Raw genomic sequence first — 24,067 nt, 5'->3', positions numbered from 1 at the left:
CTAACTAGCCGCTCCACGCGGTTTCACCCCCGTGGCTCCTCTCCCGTTGGTCGTAGCGTGATGGTATATAGCCTATAGCCTTCCTCGATAAATGAGCTATCTAACACCGAAAGAATTTTTCAAATCGGACCAGTAGTTCCCGAGATTAGCGCGTTCAAACAAACAAACAAATAAACAAACAAACTCTTCAGCTTTATAATATTTGTATAGATATGTATATTATACATGTATGTATGTACCTACATAATATTAGTGGATATCTCATTATTATGTACAGTATTGTCCACTTATGTAATGTGACTAATGATATTGAGGCCAAACAAGAGGCCAAAATAAAAAATAAGAAGTATCAAGATAGTTCAGTCCATTTTCCCTAGGGTAGCACACTCAAAATTTTGATTTCCCAAATTGCCATCAGATTCTGGTTTACCTTTATCTAAATTCGTCATCGTCTCTGAGATATCGATAATCGAAAACAATTTCCTAGCCAATGTAACACTATTGTCGCGATCGTTGTGTCGAATTCATTTTTAAATTAAATCGTTTTCATTTTAAGATCAAAACAATATTTTAGCAGTGCTATTACTGACCATTATGTTCTACATAGGTACCACTTAAAAGTAATAACATTCAATTCACATAATATCACTGCTAAAATATTATTAATAGTGATAAAGACTAATAAAAAATGGAATCAAGAGTGCGAGCAAGTTCCGAACAATTGTTAATGCTTCTTGAGTTTATGGAAAAGTAAGTAAATCTAGGTTTTATTCATGAGTACGTGTATGTAATGTAAACAATGACGCCATGGTATGTGATACCTACATAAATTGAATCTTAATTTGTTTATGTTACAGTCATGGTGACTTGGCTAGGCCTCTGGCTGGAGCACAAGGTCGGCTAAGATCGGAGCAACTATGGGCTGATCTTACAAACATTATAAATGCTCTGGGAGGTGGGGTCAGCAAGACATCAGAAAAGTGGAGAAAAGTAAGGACCTAATGAACATTTTTGGAATTTAAAGGCTAGTAATCCTCGTTCAGATAACACATGATTTCAAGGGTTTGATTCCCAGCTGGAACAGTCATTTATATCTAATTAATGTTCATTCCAAACTGAGACAATCATTCATCTAAAAGCGTATTAATTAATCTAATTAATGGTTTTGTGTCTGGACAAGGGTACACACCTTTGTGGTTATGAATTTTGGTTTATTATTGTTTATCTCGCTCCCTGCCTGACTACAAAAAAAACTACATAGACTACAGAGAAATAATAATAAATTATAGACCAGTGTGCACACTTTGTTATTACTAGACTTGCTCTGGAAGTGAATGCTTTGTAATGTAACTGGGACTTTCACTATGATGATAATAATCAGTCCATGTTACCAATAGTTCAAGCACAGACTACAAAGAATACTAAAAGCTTTGCTTTGGGGTCCGATGGCCATAATTATGTCCAATTTATTTTAATTGGCTTTTTAATCTCATTTATACTTTAACATACTTATGTCTAAAGTGTGTCACACACGGTGAAGATACTATAATATTTTATCTTAAGATACTGTTATATTTTATATTACAGTAACTTAAGGTATCCGGTATCAGCGTTCTGACCATCATTCCGACCGCCATCCTGTTACAAATGACGCCAAATTTTGTGGGTCATTTGTAACAGGATGGCTTTTCTACAGGGGTCTTAGTACGCAATGTCAAAAAGAAAAATGATGGTCAGAACGCTGATACCGGATACCTTAACCCCTTGACCACCGAACGGCACAATCGGGCCACAACACAATAGATTTTCTATTGTGTCTGTGATTCCGGGGGCTGAGGGATTATGATACTGTAATATAAAATATAACAGTATCTTAAGATAAAATATTATAGTATCTTCACCGTGTGTGACGCGCTTAAGTGATTTTTATATTATAAACTTATATAGGTATGGGTAGATTTGAAGTCAAAGACAAAAAAAAAGGGATTGACCATAAGGCAACATGCTGGACGGACTGGAGGTAGACCAGCCACCAGGCAAACCTTGTCAGCTAGTGACAAAAGAGTGCTAGCTTTAATGGGTATAGCAGTGGAAGGACAAGCCTCTGTAGAAGAGCTTGGATTTAATGTAAGTATAAATATATCCATACTAATATTATAAATGCGAAAGTAACTCTGTCTGTCTGTCTGTTACTCAATCACGCCTAAATTACTGAACCAATTTGCATGAAATTTGGTATGGAGATATTTTGATACCCGAGAAAGGACATAGGCTACCTTTTATTGCGAAATATGTACCACGGGCTAAGCCGGGGCGGGCCACTAGTATATTATAAAGGCGAAAGTTTGTAAGGATGTATGGATGTTTGTTACTCTTTCACGTAAAAACTACTGAACTGATTACAATGAAATTTAGCGCACATATAGAGGGTAACTTGGATTAACACATTGGATAGTTTGAAATCCCACGGGAACGGGAACTATGCGGGTTTTTCTTTGCAAACGCGGGCGAAGCCGCGGGCGGAAATCTAGTGTAAGTATGTATATGTAACTAGCACACCATTGAGCGGTGCCTCCCAACAGTCTGATAAGGCTTAATGGGAGTCATCGGTAACTAGTTTTAAGTTTTGTGCTACAAAAAGTAATAAACATTTTTTTATTTTGATTTTTTTAACTATCTTTTTCAGATATCTCAATCTTCTGCACAAGATGATCCTCTTGCTCAAGATATATATAGTGTATGTGATAAAAAGTGAAGATGGTAAGTCTTTTTAGTAATAATTTATTTAGCTTAAATAAATTACAAATAACAATTCTTTATTATTGCCTAATAAACCATAGATTTGCCATTTAAATTTTTCAGTTGCTCTTGCTTATGACTTTGTCCGTGTGATCTTTAAGAAACTGCCCCCCTAGTCAAGTGGCTTTCTGTTAGCGTAGCGTTCAATAGAATAGACTACGAATGTATGAGATTGACGTAACCTGTAGATACGTTTATCTACAGCCTACGTCAATCTCATACATTCGTAGTCTATTCTATTGAACGCTACGCTAACAGAAAGCCACTTGACTAGGGGGGCTGTTCAGTGTTCATCAGAATAAAAAGTTTTCTGTGCTTTTATTCAGGCATTGCCTTTTATTATGCATTTATGAATTTTATTATGCTTTTATTCAGAAACTATGTGCCAAATTTCATCTAAATTCGTTCAGCCATTGATTGATCCTACAATTTTTTTTTATTAGTAGGATACATATTGAAAGATATTGAATTCCCATGGGATTGATAAAAAAACTGTTTTAATCCGAATTAAACGCCGATGAAGTCACGAGCTTGTAAAAAATAAAAAAAACCATCCAAACTTTCACATTTTATAAGATTAATAAATAATAATAAGCTTTATTTATTCCACCTTACAATTAATAATTAATACATATACATATGACATTTTAGTTTTTTATCTATTCATTGTTAGGTGGCCCCTTATGGGTAAAAGCCTCCACAATCTTGTACCAAAGATCCCTATCTTGGGCCATACGCATCCAGTTTTTGCCTGCTATGTTCTCTATGTCGTCCACCCATCTCTTCATCTGCCTTCCCACTTTCCTTTTGTCGATTGGGCCCTGCCATTTAGTGGTATGATATGTCCACCTGTCGTCTTTATATCTAGATAGGTGTCCTGCCCATTTCCACTTTTGTTTCAAACTAAAATTAAGTGCATCTGTTAGTTTGGTTTTCTTGCGAATGTCCACATTCCTTTGTTTTTCTATTCTTCTTAGTTTCAGTATACTTCGTTCCATAGCATGTTGGCATGATTTTATAAGATTAGTAGTAGTTAATCCATAACTGTCTACAGTCTACACTAAAGATTTTTTGCAACCTCACAACCACGACCTTCCACTTCATAATCCTCAAATAATTTACATCTGCCTTCCACATTCCAGATACAAATAGCACCACGACATCCGAGGCTCAGGAACAGCGGCCTGCATCATCCCTGCCAGCCTCTCCATCCCCGCCAGCCTCACCATCCCCGCCAGCCTCACCATTCCCGTCAGCCTCACCATCCCTGCCGGCTAAAGCAAAGGGGGCGCAAAGTAAGGACTTATGGCTGGTTCACACTTTGATTAGTGTGAGTGCAGGTGATTAGTGCGAGTGCAGATGTGTAGTGCGAGTAGTGTCCAATTCAACTGCGAGTGCAGGTGATTAGTGGGAGTGTAGGTCAATGGTGCAATTCGCGACGCTACACACTACGCTAAACACTAAACACTCGTGTCCAGACTCCAGACGTGTTTAGGCAGGCACACTGCGAGTGAGGGGGAAGGGAGGGCGCGCGGGACGTGGCTACTCACAGTCCACTCGCAAAAAAATAGAACACGCTTCTATTCACTTTACTACACAGCCTACTAAACAGTCGCTGTCCACACGTAGTTAGTAAACACCTGCACTAATCACCTGCACTCGCACTAATCAAAGTGTGAACCAGCCATTAGAAAATTTTTGATCCAAAGTGAATTTTTTTTATTTGCGCGTCGATGGAGCCCCGCTTCGCGGCGCTTCTATTTCTGTGTAGTTTTTTTTTAAGAAATCTAACCTAACCTAATGGAAACGATCAATCTTTGAGGACGAATATCTCGGCCATTTTTGATTTTAGAGAAATGTTGTTCCTATAAAACATGCTTATATTAGCGTAATCTTTACGATAAAACAATAATAAATAGGTGTTATACGACTTGAATACGAATATTGACGACGCGGTTGGCGCAGTGGTAAAGTAACTGCCTACTGAGCCGACGGTCCCGGGTTCGATCCCCGGTCAGGGCAAATATTTGTGTGATGAACTCAATTATTTGTTCTTGGGTCTGGGTGTTATTATCTATATATGCATGGACGTATAAAAAAAGACGGACGGTATATCGCCTAAACATTGAGTGAAGCCTAGTAATGGCGGCGACACATCCATGTGTGTGTGCCATGTTGCCATGGCAACAGCTGTCCTGATGACAATGGCGGCTGTATTTTTTTTCTATAAATTTTGCCGTAATAATTTTGTCATTAAAACATTAATGAAATAACTTGCTTCCCTGTGGAATGTAATCCCTTGTGTTTTGTTATTTAAAATAGTACTGTTGCGACACCATTTAACCACGCAAGACAGCATTTTAAATATTTTTTGTGAAACAGTGACGCAGTTAATCGGTCGGTAGTTCACGACGTAATGGCGGCCGACTAGCTTACTATGGTGAGAGTGTGTGCGTGTTCATTGTCTTTACACGATCGCTAGCTTACTATTGTGGCTCACGTTGTTTGTTCGTAATACGGCGTCCGTCTTTTTTTATACGTCCATGTATATATGTATTTATTATATTTATCGTCGCCTAGTACCCACAACACAAGCCTTAATTGAGCTTACTGTGGGACTAGGTCGATTTGTGTAATAATGTCCTATAATATTTATTTATTATTTATTATAATGAACACCAACTCCATCAAAAATTTTAAGTCCTGCGCCCTCTTTGCTTTAGTCCAAAGGTCGCCAGCGATCCAGTCTGAAGCAACTCCCGACCCTTGTTTGCGAGCCCGTAGAGCACTTACCCCCTTCGATAGAGCGGCAAGCGAGTTTTCGGCTGTGGAATTGCGACGCCTAGTGCTCGAGGAAACCAGGATTAAACAGCAGCACGAGCGTGAATTGCGAGCGTTGGAAATTGAGCATGAACGCAAACAAGTTTTTAGTAGACTAGTAGACGTCGCTCAAGCCTGGCTTGACTACTATCGGACTAGAGACACTGAACATTGAATAGGCTCAGTCTCAGTTAGATAGATTCGTTTGCTTTTTAACCGACTTCAAAAAAAAGGAGATCAATTCGACCAGTATAATTTTTTTTTTATGTATGTACACCGATTACTCCGTGGTTCCTTAAGAGCCCCTTATACTGAAAGTTTAGGCATTTTAGGCACTGAGACGGCTCGCGCCCGCGTTGCGCAGGAGCCGGCGCGACATGAACTCCGGTGACCTAAGAAAGCGGGCGATTACGACACAGTATAAATAAATCAGTAGTTCGATTTTATTTGCTATCGTAGGAATGTTGTTGATAAATAAATTTACTACTTATCCTATACCATTAAACGAGCAATATTTGCATATTTATATATTTGTTTGTATATATACAGTGTGGAAATTTTCGATGTGCCCTGAATGGAAAGTACTTGAAATACTAGGGATAGCAAATTTTTCAGAAAGGAAACATTCCTTTTTCAAATTTTATTTTATTATTCAAATCGATAGAAACAATATAAAAGATAATTTATTGTTAATTTCTCGTAAAATTATTTGCTCTTAGAAATAAAAATATCATGGAATCGAACATTTTTATTGTAGAATCAACATCATCTAAAAATAAAGAACGCTTCTGGTTTATTGGTCTATTTTATACATACATTTAAAGTTTAAAATGAAACTCTCGTTCTGGATTCTCGTTTAATAGTATAGAATAAGAAGTTAATTTATATTTACAACAATAATCCTAGGATAACTAACAAAATCAAACTACTGATTTATTTATACCGTGACGTGCTCGCCGTTTTACTCGCCGCTCGGTTCTAATACGCGAGCGGCGACTACAACGTGGTCGGGAGCAAAACTAGCACAGGTCCTCCTTCGATGACGTCCGGCTGGACTCTGGCGGCACTGACGTGGTGCGCGCGAGTCGCATTTTACGTATTATATTTTATATAGAAAAAAATAAGGGCTAAATTATAAATCTATCCAAAAATTTCCCTGTAAAACCTGATTAGTAAATGAAATGTAAAATTTTCATAAACATAGCGTTCCCCTAATTCTCATAAAACTGATTATGCTTTCAAAATCGATGTTACTTCTGATTTTTTTTTGATCGAGTCAAATGTTTAATATTGTGTTTTTATCCAAAAAAGTCACTAGATCAAACGTTTATCTGTGCTATATATTTTTTTAGGATTTTAAATATGATGATTTCTATCCAAAAACCATGATTTAGAAACATACATTTTGAACAAGGGCGCCTTAAGCGATTTACTTATTTTTTTGTTCGATGCGGGATGGTGTCGAATTGGTCCGATAAAAATTTTATTCGGATAGGCCTAGTAGTTGTTATTTTATGAGCATTTTTGTCTGTACTCGATGACTTAATTGAAATGTAGCAAGTAACTTTGATTACGGTTAACGGTAACCGATTGAGCTGAAATTTTATATATGTATGTAAATTGGATAGCGATGAAACATTATCATGACATATAGCTGATTTGAGGATGGAATCGGAAGGTGGCCATAGGAACTCAGTAATATATTGACCCAACTTTATCGAGATTGGGCTCGTTTGATTCGTGAAAAATACACTAAAAAGTATTAAATAGAAATAACTGCGTTAAAAACAACCGACTTCAAAAACGGAAAAGTAATAAATAAAAAAGATTTGATATTATTAATTACTACATATTATTTAGATGTGCTATTTATTAAATAGTAGCGGAAGGAGGAGCGCCCAGCAACATGTCCTCTCTCTGGAAAGGCTCGCTGCCGACTGATTTGAATCGGTTCGCGCGCAGTGCTTTATAGTACTTTAAAAAAAATGTAGAAAATTAATAGAGGTACTTTAGTTGATTTTTTAAATTTTATCTTATGAATTATATTTGTCCATGCTTACAAATGAGACATTCTTTTATTGCAATATGAATTAATTATACTCAATTAAGTCAAATATCTAGGTGAAAATAATCATTTTGTCGATTATAATTTCTAAAAAAATTGTTCGGATTTTAATTTCGTAAGTTAAGGGAGTCCAAAATAAAAAAATCTTTTAACTAACAATTAGCAGATATTTTTAGCTTCAAAATTGACACTAAAAGTGAAATGTCTCTTTTACTGTTAAATTTTAAGACTGCAAAGAAAGACTGTTCATGTTTTTGTATTAAGTTTTGCTAATAGTTACCTTTTATAAGTTTAGAGAAACCTTTGTGAACCTAGACAGGTGAAGATTAACTTTTTTTGACCAGAGAAACTATCTATGGACAGGGTGGACACTTTCTGCCTTATTGCAAAACTAGGTTTAAAGCTACCGGGTCTAACAATATTGATGCCCCTCTCTTTGTATTAGAAGACAGCAATAGATTTAGACCCAGTCTAACTGTAAACCTTGTTTTGTAATTAGACAGATTAGCATATTATTAGACTTTCTCAATAAGGCTTAGATCATTAAGTAAAGAGATTTATAATTGTGACTGTTAATAAAAATATTATATAAGTTAATATTAATTTTATTTATTTACCTTAATTACATCCTACTAACTAAAGTGCGTCACACACGGTGAAGATACTATAATATTTTATCTACTACTGTAATATGTTGATACTGTAATATTGTGGGTCATTTGTAACAGGATGGCGGTTCTACAGGGGTCTTAGTACGCAATGACAAAAATAAAAATGATGGTCAGAACGCTGCGCTGATACCGGATACCTTAAGATACTGTAATATAAAATATTACAGTATCTTAAGATAAAATATTATAGTATCTTCACCGTGTGTGACGCGCTTAAGAAATTGCGCATAGCTCTGCCTCGGATTAACTCATTTTGGTTATCATTGGTTACTATGTTGTACAGCATGATCTTCACTACTTTCTAGACCCCCGGCTGGCAAATCACTTTGAGGTGGTATTCTAGCAGCTAATGCGATGTTGTGTAGCACACAACATGCATTAGTGATTCTGCTAGCCATGTGTAAGGGTGATAGTGAAGAACTCTGTGTCGAAACTCGAAACATACGCCGCCAACGTGCCTTAAGTAATCCGAAACAGCGCTCAATGCGAGACCTGCCCCCCTAGACAAGTGGCTTTCTCTTAGCGTAAAGTTTAATAGAATAGATTATGAATGTATGAGATTGACGTTTGATTACGACGACGACGACGATTGATTACGTCAATCTCATACATTCATAATCTATTCTATTCAACTTTACGCTAATAGAAAGCCACTTGTCTAGGGGGGCTGGCTCGGACATGACGTCGTGTGTACACCTCTTCCTGGGATCCTGGTTCAGCATTTCATATTGGCGTCATTAACCATGGTCGCTGTGGGTAACCAGAATCTCCTGAAATAAGCAATTACATTTTTGTTAATAGACTGCTCCAATTTTAATGAATAATTGTTGTATATTTGTAGTCATGTCATGCTCACTTAATAATACTATTACTTACCACTATGTATAGGGCTTTTATAGATGTCTTACTATCACTACATAGTATAAAACAAAGTCGCTTTCTCTGTCCCTATGTCCCTATGTATGCTTAAATCTTTAAAACTACGCAACGGATTTTGATGCGGTTTTTTTAATAGATAGAGTGATTCATGAGGAAGAATTTAGTATATAATTTATCATGTTTTAGACAAAGTGGGCGAAGCCGCGGGCGGAAAGCTAGTTTACAATATAAGGAACAAAGTCTTACCTAATAACCATACGTGTTCACCACTTTCGTGAAGCCCTTGCATGTATGTGCCCTGGCCCATGTGACTTGCAGACCATATGTGGGAGTCATGTGTAGCTCCACCAAATTTTGCATTTACATTTATTATGAGTAAGTCAAAATCACAAATCTGAAAACAAAATGATGAATATTATGGTTCTCTCCAACCAAGAATCAAACTGCAAGGAATGGAAGTGTTTCTAAGCGCTGAAATTAAGTTACTCAATCTAACAGGTTATTTTTTTACATATGATTTGACATTGACCTGTTCAAGATGCTGAATGCAAAAGGAATTATTATTCCGTATTATATTTAATAATAATAATAGTTCTTTATTTTAATTAAGGCTTATAAAAAGACTAGATTTTCGCCCGCGTTTTCAAAGGAAAACCCGCATATTTCCCGTTCCCGTGGGATTTCCGGGATAAAACCTATCCTATGTGTTAATCCAAGTTACCCTCTATATGTGTGCTAAATTTCATTGTAATCGGTTCAGTAGTTTTTACGTGAAAGAGTAACAAACATCCATACATCCATACATCCTTACAAACTTTCGCCTTTATAATATATAAAAAGATAAAAAGATAGATAACTTATAGATTTTTCATTACGACTTTTATTTGCTGTGCACCTTGGCATAGACCTCCAATATTTTCCATTGAGTTCATACAATAAAAAGAGCATACATAAGTATTTTATTTTTGATGATGATAATTGATAAGCTACATATTTTCATTTTATGGATAGAATTTATCCAGCTGCTTACCATTTGAACATTTAATGAATGATATCCTTTTCTATTAAAAAACATATGTTCATCATGAACTGGAATATGGGTTCAGTCAATGCACTCCTATCACTCCAGGCAAATTATGAGTCCTTCCACTCAAGTGCAACATATTACATTTAGAACGATGACGATAGACCACGTGATCTAACGCGGCGTATGTCAATCCCATACATTTTTGCCTTTTCTAACTTCGTTATCGTTTTTTAATTTTTACTTTGTCTAAGTACCCTGAGCCCTTTCCCCGATTATACACCGCTCTGGGTATGCCTAAATACCCAGAGCGCTCGGCGCAGTCTGTATTATTCTGTTTTTAATAACTATTGGGACAACGGATCGTGATGTATTTTTAATTTCCTCTTTTCATGTATTTTTTTGGTTTCCGGTTAGCCTATATTTTTTAAATAAATACTAATTAAGTACGTTAAAAATAATTATTATTCTTTTATAAATAAAATTCTCGTGTCACAATGTCAGTTACCATACTCCTCCGGAACAGTCTGACCAATTCTCATGAAATTTTGTGTGTGTATTGGGTATATCTGAAAATCAGCCAACATCTATCTTTCATAGCCCTGTGATAAGGGTAATTTGCCGACAGCTAGTTTTATAAAATACTAGAGGTCCGCCCCGGCTTTGCCCGTGGTACATATTTCGCAATAAAAGGTAGCCTATGTCCTTTCTCGGGTATTAAAATATCTCCATACCAAATTTCATGCAAATTGGTTCAGTAGTTTAGGCGTGATTGTGTAACAGACAGACAGACAGACAGAGAGACTTGAAACAGAGTTACTTTCGCATTTATAATATTAGTATGGATTTTTAAATAAAACAAATGTGAAAACTAAAAAGTATTTATTATTATGAGTACATAAACTGGCTGGTATCCATCCCTTCTCCCACCATTGTTGCTACTAGCCACTCATAAACATTAGGGACACTAGAATACACTCCGGGTACGTTCTCTTGGCCACACTGAATACCAAACGCCACGATACCATACACGGCATACCGGGAAACGCCATTTTCATTCTGTAAAATAAATGTTTATATTTATTCTTCATTGTATACAGTTAAGTTAAGAAGTTAATTCGCATATGTTGACAAGATACCAAAACAAATTACATTTCCTAACGTGTAGAATCAATAAAGCTAAAAACAGTGTAACTGTAATATTTATGGCTATTAAATTATATAATAAAATACCGGATAATTTCAAGGAACTACCAGTAAATCTTTTCAAAAATAAACTGACGAACTGGTTAATGGTAAAACAATTTTATGACATTGAAGAATTTATGACTTTGAAGTAGTGTAAACTGAATTGTGTGTGATAAGTGTGTTATATAATCGTGTAAATCGTAGTGCGTTCCGCGTAATTGTGAAAAGTGAATTGTGTGTACATTTAAATAATTAAACTAATCAACTTTCTTTTTTAATATTTGCACAACCAATCAATGGGTAGAATGTATTAGCCACATAATATTGTAATCAAAACATCTAAAATTTGTAACTACATTCTTGCAAATAAATGTAATTTGAATTTGAATTTGAATTAAGTATTATAAGAAATGAATTAATAAGTATCATGGTTTTTATTTTGGATAAAAATGTAAATTTTTCTCACCACGTAGAAAACTTGGATGATATGCATTTTCTTCGGATGAAACTATTAATTCTTACTAAAAGTTTTATAAAATCTCATTGAAAATAATCAAGTTAAAGACAGAATCGTGGTCGTCTTTTTTCTAATTCATTTTTATTTATCATTTTGAGATATATTCACCCGCGTGGCTCCCCTTCTGGTGGTCTTAGCGTGATGATATATAGCCTATAGACTTCCGCGATAAATGGGCTATCCAACACCGAAATAATTATTCAAATCGGATTAGTAGTTCTCGAGATTAGCGCTTTCAAACAAACAAACTCTTTAGCTTTATAATATTATTATAAATTAGATTTTGTTGATTTAAGTGGCATTTCATGCGAAGAGATTTCAGTGCCGGTTTCAAATTTCGGTTATATTTGTATATCCTCGGTTTATACGTATATACGAATTTTTTTTGCATTTAGTAGCTTATTTTTGTATTTTTCAGTGATTGTTAATCTATACTAATATTATAAAGCTGAAGAGTTTGTTTGTTTGTTTGATTGAACGCGCTAATCTCAGGAACTACTGGTCCGATTTGAAAAATTCTTTCGGTGTTAGATAGCTCATTCATCGAGTAAGGTTAAGGGCTATATATCATCACCCTTAGACCAACGGGAGCGGAGCAATGCGGACGAAACCGCGGGGCACAGCTAGTCTAGTATTAAGCTTACTTACTCCAATAGGACAAACGAGAGGAGATCCGCCATCTTTAGTACATGTGTCCACGCCTTGTAAACCACCAGCGCATATCAGGGAGTCATGGAGCTTAAAGTTCGAGCCTAATATTGTGTTTTTGAGGTAATATTCGCAAGTCCGCCTTGCTACTATGGGCAGCGGTACCTGGGAAAAATTAATGGCATTTTAGATGCAAAATCTATAAATATAATAGAATACAAAATAAAATATGATAAAAACTTAGAAAAAATGTATAGTACCCGGGCAAAGTCGGGGCGAGCAGCTAGTATGTAGATGCATTAATCTATGCATATAATAAAAACGTATGAAATTCAAAATTGAATATTTTTTAAAAAGCGGCGTCATCTACAATCGATATCGAAGCCAAAAGTGCCTATAGTTATTAGAATTTTCGTCTGTTTCTCTGTATTTACGTCAGGGCTAAACTCAAAAAGTACTTTTTTTAGTAAGATTTACTTAAAATTTTGCATGAATATTACTGATTGTCCTACGATTTTATTATATGTATAAAAATAAAAGATACACTCAAAACATTACCTTCTTCAACATTACCGCGTGGTCATCTGAATTATTGAATACCCTTTGCCCCCACCCCATACTGTAACAGTCCGTCCCAACCTGGGCCATGGTTCGTCCCAAACACGCTACACTAATAGTGGACGATATATCGTATGGACTTTCCAGGAAAAGTAACGCTATGTCATTGTGTCCTCTCTCTGAAAAAAGCATACATTTGTATTAAATACTAGCGGTCCGCCCCGGCTTCGCCCGTGGTACATGTTTACGTTTTCTCTATATAAGAACCATCCTCGTACTTCAAGGAATATAATAAAAAAAGAATTATCGAAATCGGTTCAGCCGTTCTCGAGTTATGCGCTTACCAACACATTTTGCGATTCATTTTTATATATAAGACTAGCGGTCCGCCCCGGCTTCGCCCGTGGTACATGTTTACGTTTTCTCTATATAAGAACCATCCTCGTACTTCAAGGAATATAATAAAAAAAGAATTATCGAAATCGGTTCAGCCGTTCTCGAGTTATGCGCTTACCAACACATTTTGCGATTCATTTTTATATATAAGACTAGCGGTCCGCCCCGGCTTCGCCCGTGGTACATATTTACGTTTTCTCTACATAAGAACCATCCTCGTACTTCAAGGAATATAATAAAAAAAGAATTATCGAAATCGGTTCAGCCGTTCTCGAGTTATGCGCTTACCAACACATTTTGCGATTCATTTTTATATATAAGAGAAGAAGAAGAGAAGATATAATATTATGTGGCTAGCTGCGCTCCGCGTTCTCACCGTGGCTCCGCTCCTGTTGGTCTTAGCGTGATTATAATATACTAGCGGTCCGCCCCAGCTTCGCCCGTGGTACATATTTCGCAATAAAAGGTAGCCTATGTTCTTTTTCAGGGTCTAAAGATTGTCTGTGCCAAATTTCATCAAAATCGGTTAAGAGGTTTATGCGTGAAAACAATACATACATACATAATTACAAACTTTTCCTCTTTATAATATTAGTATAGATAGCCTGAAGCCAAAAAAACGAACGCGTTAATCTCACGAACTACTGGTCCGATTTGAAAAATTCTTCCGATGTTAGATAGCCCATTCATTGAGGATGGCTAAAGGCTATATTTCATCACGCTAAGACCAACAGGAGCGAAGCAATGCTGGTAAAACCGCGGGGCACAGCTCGTAATAAATAATAATAGCTCTCGGCCAGCGGCTTCGCCCGCGTTGTCAAAGAAAAACCCGCGTAGTTCCCGTTCCTGTGGGATTACCGGGATTAAATGCGAAAGTATGTTTGTTTGCCTTTCTTTAATTAAGGCGCACTGTTTTCGTTTTGTTACTCAATAATAAAGTATTTGAAAGGAAATTATTGTCATTTGGTACTATCAAAGAATGTGGAGGAACTTTTTCGTAGAAATCACTACATAGTATAAAACAAAGTCGCTTTTTCTGTCCCTTTGTATGCTTAAATCTTTAAAACTACGCAACGGATTTTGATGCGGTTATTTTTAATACATAGAGTGATCCAAGAGGAAGGTTTTAGTATATAATTTATTAGGTTTTAGACAAAGCGGGCGAAGCCGCAGGCGTTTAACTAGTTTTTTATATTAGAAAGAAAGAAAGAAAGATCATTTATTTGACTCCACAATAATAACAAACCCAATTGACACAGAATACAATACTTAATTAAAATTAAAACAACACAACATGAAACAAAACAATACAAGTATAATAAATGAAAGAGTAAAATAAAATAAAATGAAGCCGAAAAGTGGAGCCAAGTCAGGTAGCCACTCAGCATAAACTTACTTGAATTAAAGTCCGGATGAATGATGATTTTCTTCACGTTTCTCTCTTGATACGGGTAAAATTCGTTCTGTGTTTGTGTGTTCCACTCGCCCGCTCGACATTTTAACTGAAATAACATATTATATACTTACATATTATTGTTCATGCATACTAATATTATAAAGCTGAAGTGTTTGTTTGTTTGCTTGCTTGAACGCGCTAATCTCAGGAACCATGGATCCATTGTGATAGTGGTAGTGGTAGTCATAGTTATAGTTATAGTCATAGTCATGGTCATTGTCATAGTCATATTTGAAGTCATAGTCATAGTCGAAGTTGAAGTTGAAGTCGAAGTTGAAGAAATAGTTACCTATAATGATACTTATAGTTACAGCACAGGTTACAGTTAGGCCATTCTCCCATTACGATACGAACAGGCGATTCAAGTATCCTGCAAGTCTTGGGGACTAGTCGCCGCGGAATATCTATACTAATATTATAAAGAGGAAAAGTTTGTATGTATGTATGTATGGTTTTCACGCATAAACTACTGGACCGATTTTGATGAAATTTGGCACAGCTAATCTTTAGACCCTGAGAAAGAACATAGGCTACCTTTTATTGCGAAATATGTACCACGGGCGAAGCCGGGGCGGACCGCTAGTCTCACATACATTTGTATGTAGGCTCGCACACTACGCTACCGGTACAATGTAGGTATGTGAGATATTCCGCGGCGACTAGTCTCCGAGACTTGCAGGATACTTGAATCGCCTGTGCGTATCGCAATGGTAGAATAGCCGAGACTAAAAAGAACCTTTTTTTTTTAATAGTGGGGAAATCTTCCAAAGATACCCACGGCCCCCGGGGAAGGAGCCGTGGGTTATGTCGGATTCTTACCGACTAAAACCCCACTGTGTTCCGTCGAGCCGCTTTAATGATGGGGCCGCGGGTATTGTTAGAATTCTTCTGCGACACTAGAGTATTACCTGTTCATTCGTCAGTCTGTGAACAGTATGTGCTGCTGTCAAAACAACGGTGGGATGTATGAGCGAACCCCCGCCTATGTAGTCTTGCTGATTCCAAGCTTTGTTGGTATTTGATGTCCTGTAAATAATATGGTTAGGGGAATTAATTGAATGAAAAAAAAACACTAAAAGAATGAAAAAAAAACATATTTTTCGTACCTATATAGCACAAGAAAAATAACAATTGAGATTGGTTAAAACTAGCTGGACGTATTGCACTATATCTACAACATAATTAGAAATTAAATAATTTAACGTTTTTTCATCGCGATTTATTCATTACTCATTAATAGCTGTTCCGCGCGGTTTCGTCCGCGTGGCTCTGCTACTGTTGGTCTTAGCGTGATGACATATAGCCTATAACCTTCCTCTATAAATGGGCTATCTAACACCGAAACAATTTTTCAAATCGGACCAGCATTTCCCGAGATTAGCACGTTCAAACGAACAAACAAACAAACTCTTCAGCTTTATAATATTAGTATGGATATTAGTTCAGATATTATAGTCCCGACGTTTGGGTATGACGAGCATGGGTATAATGAATAAATCGCGTTTAAAATCCGTTCAATCTTTAATTTCTAAGCCAACTAGTTTTAACTAAATTCAAACTCAAACTCAAACATTTATTTATTCAATTAGAATTCTCCTAGAAGCACTTTTGAAACGTGATTACATATTTTTAACATTTACCACCGATTCGGAAAGCAGTATCTACGGGGAAGAACCGGCAAGAAACTCCATAGTTGCTTTTCTTTGTCAGTTTTACAATTTAATTTTACAAAATACATATTATGTAACATCAAGGTAACATCATATATTTTCGTAATATGCCAAAGAATTCAATTCAATTGTTATTTTCTAAGCAATAAAAAGGCTAGTCCTATTAATATTATAAAGGCGAAAATTTGTATGGATGTTTGTTACTCTTTCACGTAAAAACTACTGAACCGATTACAATGAAATTTAGCACACATATAGAAGGTAACTTGGATTAACACATAGGGTAGGTTTTATCCCGGAAATCCCACGGGAACGGGAACTATGCGGGTTTTCCTTTGAAAACGCGGACGAAGCCGCGGGCGGAAATCTAGTAGTAAAATAAAGTTTAGGTACCTCAAAACAGCGATCATCCACGGGAACTCGCCATACGTTGCACTGCCAGGCGAGGTTGGTATGTCATACACGCGGTTACTCCAACCACATCCCTTATTGTCATTTACCTTAGTTAACGGGGTTTCTGTAACCTTTACCAACTTGCTGAGAGGACAGCACGTTTTGGAACCGCGGCAACGCCTGAAATAAGTTTCAAAGGTTTCAACAAATCTTTATAATAATAATCGTACATATTGTTTGATATAAAATCAATATGAAAGAATCAATCGGTAAAAAATAATTTTAAATACTATTTATATTTTATAATATTATTATTGAGAATAAAGGAGACCATTTTTTTTGTTTGGAGAATAGGCCCACCTCAATTTCTTAGCGTATATTAATGAAATGTGTGTTTATTTGTTCCTTGAAGTCCCCAGATTACAGTGGTGACATTACTTTTACATGTTTTAACCGGAATCTTTAGAAATACGTGTGCAAACATTCACCTCATTACTACATAAAAACTAACTGATAATGAGCGATTTGTCTTGTGTGACCCATCCGAATCATTGGGTACAATATATTTAAATAAATTAATAAATAAATATTAGAAAACATCATACATATGTACATTCATCATACATTGTCACGATTCCAAGCTCGGAAATCGGACACAACGAAGGTACCACAAACACAGAGACCCGATTTGGTTATAAATAGTATAGAAAATAGATATAAGTGGGTGTACCTCAAGTTTCTGGACCTTGATGCGATTTTAGCGATTGGGAAAACTGATTCAATAAGAAATTACTAGTTATGTAGGTAGGTATTTAGGTACGTGATATTTTATGACTAGGAGTAGGTACATAATATTAGGATAGGAATCCATTTGCACAGCTATTCTATTATTCATGTACAATTGTAATATTAAACGCTCTTAAGTTGTAGCAATTTCATTTTAAAATAGGTAAAAAAAACATTGTTTACATTCATTGCAAACATTGACGTATTACTCTATGCATTGACGACAGGAGGAATCTGACATATTCCGTCAAACTTTGACGGTCAAAGCAGCCAATCAGCCAATAGATATTATAACGTTTCGTTACACGGATTTATTTAGCTGAGTAGAAACAAATTGTTTTATTTGATAAATGACAGGATTTAAAATCGCTATCAATCATATTCTTCCATATAAATAAGAAAACAGTTTCTAAAGTGGTTTATTGAAGGCAATTTTTTTCGCCTTTTGGTTTTATTTTCATTCTATTGATAAAAACGTTTCGTTTCAGTTTTTTTTAATGTTGGCCATTGTTCTTGGTTTGTAGACAGCACACTACAGCAGGGATGATATCAAAATAAGGCTTTTTAATTCGATTTCATGATTCCGGTTTCGTTTGTAAAACATCAAAGTTACAAAATTCATAATATTATTTTATATTTTTACACGTTTTTTTTTATGACTGTTACCGAGTCTTGGTGGGCCCACAAAAAATAGTCTCCTTTATGAAATTATTTTACTGTCATTCGATTTCATACAAACATTTAACCATGGACGTATAAAAAAGACGGACGCCGTATTACGAACAAACAACGTGAAGCCACCATAGTAAGCTAGCGATCGTGTAAAGACAATAAACACGCACACACTCTCACCATAGTAAGCTAGTCGGCCGCCATTACGTCGTGAACTACCGACTGATTAACTGCGTCACTGTTTCACAAAAAATATTTAAAATGCCGTCTTGCATGGTTAAATGGTGTCGCAACAGTACAATTTTAAGTAACAAAACACAAGGGATTACATTCCACAGGGAAGCAAGTTATTTCTTTTATGTTTTAATGACAAAATTATTACGGCAAAATTTATAGAAAAAAATACAGCCGCCATTGTCATCAGGACAGCTGTTGCCATGGCAACATGGCACACACACATGGATGTTTCGCCGCCATTACTAGGCTTGTTTAGGCGATATACCGTCCGTCTTTTTTTATACGTCCATGCATTTAACATACTACCACAGATACTACATACAAGTGAAGCTATTATGTGTTTAAAAAATGACCAACAAAATAATTTTAACAATGTTTAGACATGTAGTACATACCTAGACGGTAATGCATGCATGGCATGCTTTTACGTGAATTTTCGCGCTACATGAGCATCTAAAAATATAAAATCATGCCTAGTATATTAATCATGCACGACTTATGATCGTGTAGCGACGACAAGCCAATTTACGAGTTACCGAAATATTTCAAGTGTAGTACCTACTAAGAAAGTTCCCACCATAGGTTCACACGGTAACTCGTATATAAACAGTTCGTGCGCTATGCATGGACGGTTAAGGGCTTGTCGGGACGCGGGTTGGTCGCATTAGGTCGAATATTAATTACATACCGAGTAAATATATGTAGTTAACGAAATATAACCTTTGCGTAGTTATTCATCTTTTATTACACCCGCAAATAACAAGCCCCTACATTGGTGACTCCCGACGAAAAGTGAATATTATATTAGTGAATTGCATAGATATCGTTTGTTTAAAATTTAATTCAAAATGAATCCGGCAGTTCCAATTAGAGCGGACGAGAGTGAAAATGCTCTCGCGCAGATGCTCTCTCACTGTGTCAATTGGATATGTTATTACCATTACCGCTATAAGCACAACGCCAGCAAGTGCATTCAACCTTGTGCGTGGCAGAAGCAGCAGGAGAGCCAACAAAAAAACTAAATACGGTACAGACAGAGGCGGATGTCTGTTCCACCGTAAATAAACGCCTGTGTATAAGAGATAGAAAAAGTAATCTTAAGTTTTTAGTGGACACCGGCGCTAATGTTTCAGTTTTACCAGTGTCGAAAAATAACCAATCCGCGAGTGAGTGTACTGTGTAGTGATTATAAAGTGTAGTTTAGTGTAATTAAGACATTTGGTACTAAGTTAATGACTTTAGATCTTAGTTTACGGCGACCGTATAAATGGTTATTTATTATCGCCAATGTTTTTGTTTATAAAGTGCAGATTTTTTTTAGCACCCTAGGGCCGATGCATCGCTCGCACTTATGACGGACGCATCGGATACTCATGTAGGTTATTTTTCTAAGAATCTATCTAAGATTGAACGCAAGTATAGTACGTATATAGGGAGTTATTAGCAATTTACTTGGCTATTCGTCATTTTCGGAATATGGTCGAAAGACGACAGTTAGCGGTGTATACGGATCACAAACCGTTAATTTATGCATTTTCTAAAGTAAATAGCGAGAAAGAGTTACCCAGACGTACACGACACTTGATATTCATTAGTGAGTTCACAACGGATTTGAGACGTTAGTGGGCAAGATAATGTCGTTGCAGATTTGTTATCACGAGTCGCAACAATAAGTTGTCCCACTGTAATAGATTACGCAGAACTTGCTAAGGATCAACAACAAGATTATTTTATGTTAAAATTATCTAATTCGAAAGACGCTAATAATAGGTCAAAGAAAAAAATGTTACCTGAAAGCGGTACATTTATTTATTGTAATTTAGATAATGATAAAATTAGACCCTATTTGACTGATAAATTTCGACGTATTGCTTTTGATAGTGTACATAATTTATGTCATCCCGGAATAAGGACTACACGAAAATTGATTCAAAATCGTTTTTATTGGCCAAATATGATTCGTCACGTTGGCCAATGGGTTAAAAGTTAAAACATGCATTGAATGTCAACGATCGAAGTTTAATCGACATACAATGTCAGGTTTAGGATCGTTTCTGCAGTGCGATAGGTTTGAACATATTCATGTTGATTTAATTGGACCTTTACCCACTTCACCCGAAGGTTTTAGGACGTATTGCCTAACCATAGTGACAGGGGGACGCGATGGTCAGAATGTTTTCCTACGAGAGATATAACTGCTGAAACGATTTCGCGTGTAATATATGAAGGATGGATCTCTCGTTTTGGTTGTCCGAAAAAGGCTAACAAGCGATCAAGGACGCCAATTCGAAAGTCAATTATTTGCTACACTAATGAAGTTATTAGGTATTAATAAGTTGCGTACGACACCTTACCACCCACAGAGTAATGGGGCGGTAGAGCGTTGGCATAGGTCGCTTAAAGCGGCATTAACGGCTCGCTTATGCAATATATCATCATCTTGGGTTACGGAATTACCAACTGTGTTGCTAGGACTTAGAACAGCAGTAAGAAGTGATACCGGCATAAGCGCAGCAGAAATAACGTACGGAACAACTTTACGATTACCAGGTGATTATTACGATAAAAAATCGAGTTTAACAATAAATAGCAGTCTTGAGTATGCAAGTAAATTACGAGACTCTATAAGGAAATATCAGTCAGTAGCTATTAGGCAGAATGAAAGACGGAACATATTTATACACCCCGATTTAGAAAAGTGCGATTATGTTTTCGTAAGAAACGACGCAGTACGTAAGCCTTTATAACCAACATACGACGGTCCTTATCGTGTGTTGAGTCGAGAGGAAAAGGTATTTTACATTCAAATGACTGGCAGGAAAGTTAGAATATCTGTAGACCGTCTAAAACCTGCATATTATTTGAATGATGATAGTGATACGATATCTGGGGCAGATACTAAGGTTCCGTTACAAATTCCAAGTAGCGAATTGCCTAATACACATACCACGCGTAGTGGAAGAGCTATACGATTACCAGTACGATTTAGGTAATAGTATTGTATTTGTAATTGTTTCAACTATTTTAAATTTATTAGAATTACGATGATTATAAGTATTCATAAGACTTCATAGAAATGTATAATAAATACTTAGTAATCAACACATCGTATTTAATAAATAATAGCACTTATGAAATTTGAAACGAGTTTTTTGTTCATTGTTTAACGTTTTAAGTATGGTATTTCAAATTTATGTTTGTGTTGAGTTTTGATTGAAATGTTTACTACTTAGAAATTTAAGCACTTTTGATTTATGGCTTTTGAGTGTTTAGTAGTAGCCTTTGTAATATTAAACGATACAAGTGTAAAGAACGTATTGGGATTTGAAATGTTAATGTTACTAAGTGTTAGATGACGTGTAACAATTATCGCACGCCACTTAGAAGACCCAACCAAGTTTTTATAATAACATAAATAGTTTAACGAAATTAGGTGTTAACTTTGAACCACTTGTATACGTTATGATTGATTTATATTTTGAACATTTTTTTATATTTTATATTGTAAACATTTTGCAACCATATATAGCGACACTTTATATATACCCCTTTGTTTATTGTTTAATTTTATTGTAAGATTTTTTTACTTGTATCCCCTTTTTATTTTAAGGGGGGAATGATGTAGCGACGACAAGCCAATTTACGAGTTACCGAAATATTTCAAGTGTAGTACCTAAGTACTAAGAAAGTTCCCACCATAGGTTCACACGGTAACTCGTATATAAACAGTTCGTGCGGTATGCATGGACGGTTAAGGGCTTGTCGGGACGCGGGTTGGTCGCATTAGGTCGAATATTAATTACATACCGAGTAAATATATGTAGTTAACGAAATATAACCTTTGCGTAGTTATTCATCTTTTATTACACCCGCAAATAACAAGCCCCTACAATCGTATATAAAGATGACTTACAAAAAAGTAAATGGGCTTTCTTCTTGCCTCTCCTCACACTCTTTGAAGTTCACACATACACCGAACGTCATGTCGTTCGTGCGGCAAGATTCAACTGTAACATATTTTATTAATTTTAAACTAGCTTTCCGCCCGCTTAGTCAAAGAAAAACCCGCATAGTTCCCGTTCCTGTGAAATTTCCGGGATAAAACCTATCCTATCTCCTTTCTCAGGGCTCAAGCTATCTCTGTACCAAATTTGAAGTAAATCCATGCAGTACCTTTTGAGTTTAGGATAATACATACAAAAAAAATCGATATTCGCTTCGATATCAATTGTAGATTACGCTCCAAGTATTTTTATTTAATGTTCAATGTAATGCACACATTAGCGAAGCGGTTACTATATGCCTGTGTGACATTCTGTATATTTTTTCTGAGTTTGTTACCACAGAACTTTTGACTAGGTCAACTGCTTTTGATGATATTTTTAAAACTTGCGCCTCTCATTGGGTCCTATTTTTTCACCATAAATAGTATAATGCATATATACTTACGTTTATACGACAAAGCGCCATCTAGTGTTAATAACATAAAACATAACAGTAGTGGTAACCTGAAAATTAACATTTGATTAAGTTAATTATTAATTCATATTTTATTCACAGAATCCTACAAATTATGAATGCGAAAGTTTATATGTTTGTTTGTTACTTCTCCAAACAAAAACTGCTCAACCGATTTTCATGAAATTTGGCATACACAAAGAGGGTAACTTGGATTAATATAGGAAAGTTTTTATTTAATCTCAGGAACTATTGGTCCGATTTGGAAACTTTTTTCAGAGTTACATAGTCCATTTATTGAGGAAGGCTAAAGGCTATACATATATCATCACGCTAACACCAATAGGAGCGAAATAATGCGGGTAAAACCGCGAGGCACAGATAATGACGTAGGTAATATAAGTATGAAAGGGATGAAAATTTGTATGAATTCCACGCATTTGGTTCTTGGAAATATCAGATTATCTATACTAATATTATAAAGCTGTAGAGTTTGTTTGTTTGAACGCGCTAATCTCAAGAACTACTGGTCCGATTTGAAAAATTCTTTCGGTGTTGGATAGCCCATTTATCGAGGAAGGCTATAGGCTAAACATCATCACGCTAAGACCAATAGGAGCGGAGCCAAGCGGGTGAAACCGCGGAGCTCAGCTAGTTTATTTATATACGACGTATTTCATCATCAAATAGATTTGATTAGGTACAAATTAATTACAAATTATAAACGAAAATAAATACGCATTATCCTTATAATATGTCACCGGAAAATAACAATGTTCGGTAAGTTTATATATACAATTTATCTCTCGTTTGGATTCCTACTTACGATA

At 35.9% G+C, this 24,067-nt stretch overlaps 2 protein-coding genes across 4 annotated transcripts; one reads left to right on the top strand and one right to left on the bottom strand.

The window, feature by feature from the left end:
* The first annotated feature begins 500 nt into the window (after positions 1–500).
* Positions 501–8,275, top strand: LOC149475925 (uncharacterized). Of its 3 annotated transcripts, XR_016317942.1 has the most exons (6): positions 864–1,024; positions 1,948–2,127; positions 2,687–2,760; positions 3,942–4,094; positions 5,523–5,886; positions 7,014–8,275. XR_016317942.1 is itself a non-coding variant. In XM_089712959.1 (5 exons), the coding sequence occupies exons 1-5, from the start codon at positions 689–691 to the stop codon at positions 5,643–5,645; spliced, it is 651 nt and encodes a 216-aa protein (XP_089569085.1). In that variant the 5' UTR covers positions 501–688; the 3' UTR covers positions 5,646–5,778. The 3 variants fall into 3 exon arrangements, 2 of the variants coding, with proteins under 2 accessions (XP_089569085.1, XP_089569086.1); XM_089712959.1 differs by lacking the exons at positions 2,687–2,760; positions 7,014–8,275 and adding an exon at positions 501–750 and having other exon boundaries at positions 858–990; positions 5,523–5,778; XM_089712960.1 differs by lacking the exon at positions 7,014–8,275 and having other exon boundaries at positions 5,523–5,912.
* Positions 8,276–11,125: 2,850 nt separating this feature from the next.
* Positions 11,126–23,293, bottom strand: LOC149475924 (phenoloxidase-activating factor 2-like). Its single transcript, XM_089712918.1, has 8 exons — positions 23,229–23,293; positions 22,693–22,786; positions 17,085–17,264; positions 15,930–16,047; positions 14,962–15,067; positions 13,170–13,348; positions 12,612–12,776; positions 11,126–11,317 (listed from the first exon to the last, which is right to left on the bottom strand). The coding sequence occupies exons 1-8, from the start codon at positions 23,263–23,265 to the stop codon at positions 11,147–11,149; spliced, it is 1,050 nt and encodes a 349-aa protein (XP_089569044.1). The 5' UTR covers positions 23,266–23,293; the 3' UTR covers positions 11,126–11,146.
* Between the last annotated feature and the right edge of the window lie 774 nt (positions 23,294–24,067).

This window comes from Colias philodice, chromosome 29, assembly GCF_061535455.1.
Source record: "Colias philodice isolate Cphi_HAF_F1 chromosome 29, ilColPhil1 Martin Lab GWU primary, whole genome shotgun sequence".
NCBI lineage: Eukaryota > Metazoa > Arthropoda > Insecta > Lepidoptera > Pieridae > Colias > Colias philodice.
Note: the sequence above shows the minus strand (reverse complement) of the source record. Positions and strands in the feature narration are given on the sequence as shown.

What these genes read in the sequence shown, in the direction of transcription:
- LOC149475925 (XM_089712959.1), top strand. Translation starts at nt 689, where the DNA reads ATGGAATCAAGAGTGCGAGCAAGTTCCGAACAATTGTTAATGCTTCTT. An exon ending in CTTCTTGAGTTTATGGAAAA is followed by an intron (nt 751 to 857) that starts GTAAGTAAATCT and finishes TTTATGTTACAG; the next exon opens with TCATGGTGACTTGGCTAGGC. An exon ending in CATCAGAAAAGTGGAGAAAA is followed by an intron (nt 991 to 1,947) that starts GTAAGGACCTAA and finishes AAACTTATATAG; the next exon opens with GTATGGGTAGATTTGAAGTC.
- LOC149475924 (XM_089712918.1), bottom strand. Translation starts at nt 23,265, where the DNA reads ATGTTATTAACACTAGATGGCGCTTTGTCGTATAAAC. An exon ending in ACAGACTGACGAATGAACAG is followed by an intron (nt 15,068 to 15,929) that starts GTAATACTCTAG and finishes ATGTTATTTCAG; the next exon opens with TTAAAATGTCGAGCGGGCGA. An exon ending in TCATCCGGACTTTAATTCAA is followed by an intron (nt 13,349 to 14,961) that starts GTAAGTTTATGC and finishes TGCTTTTTTCAG; the next exon opens with AGAGAGGACACAATGACATA.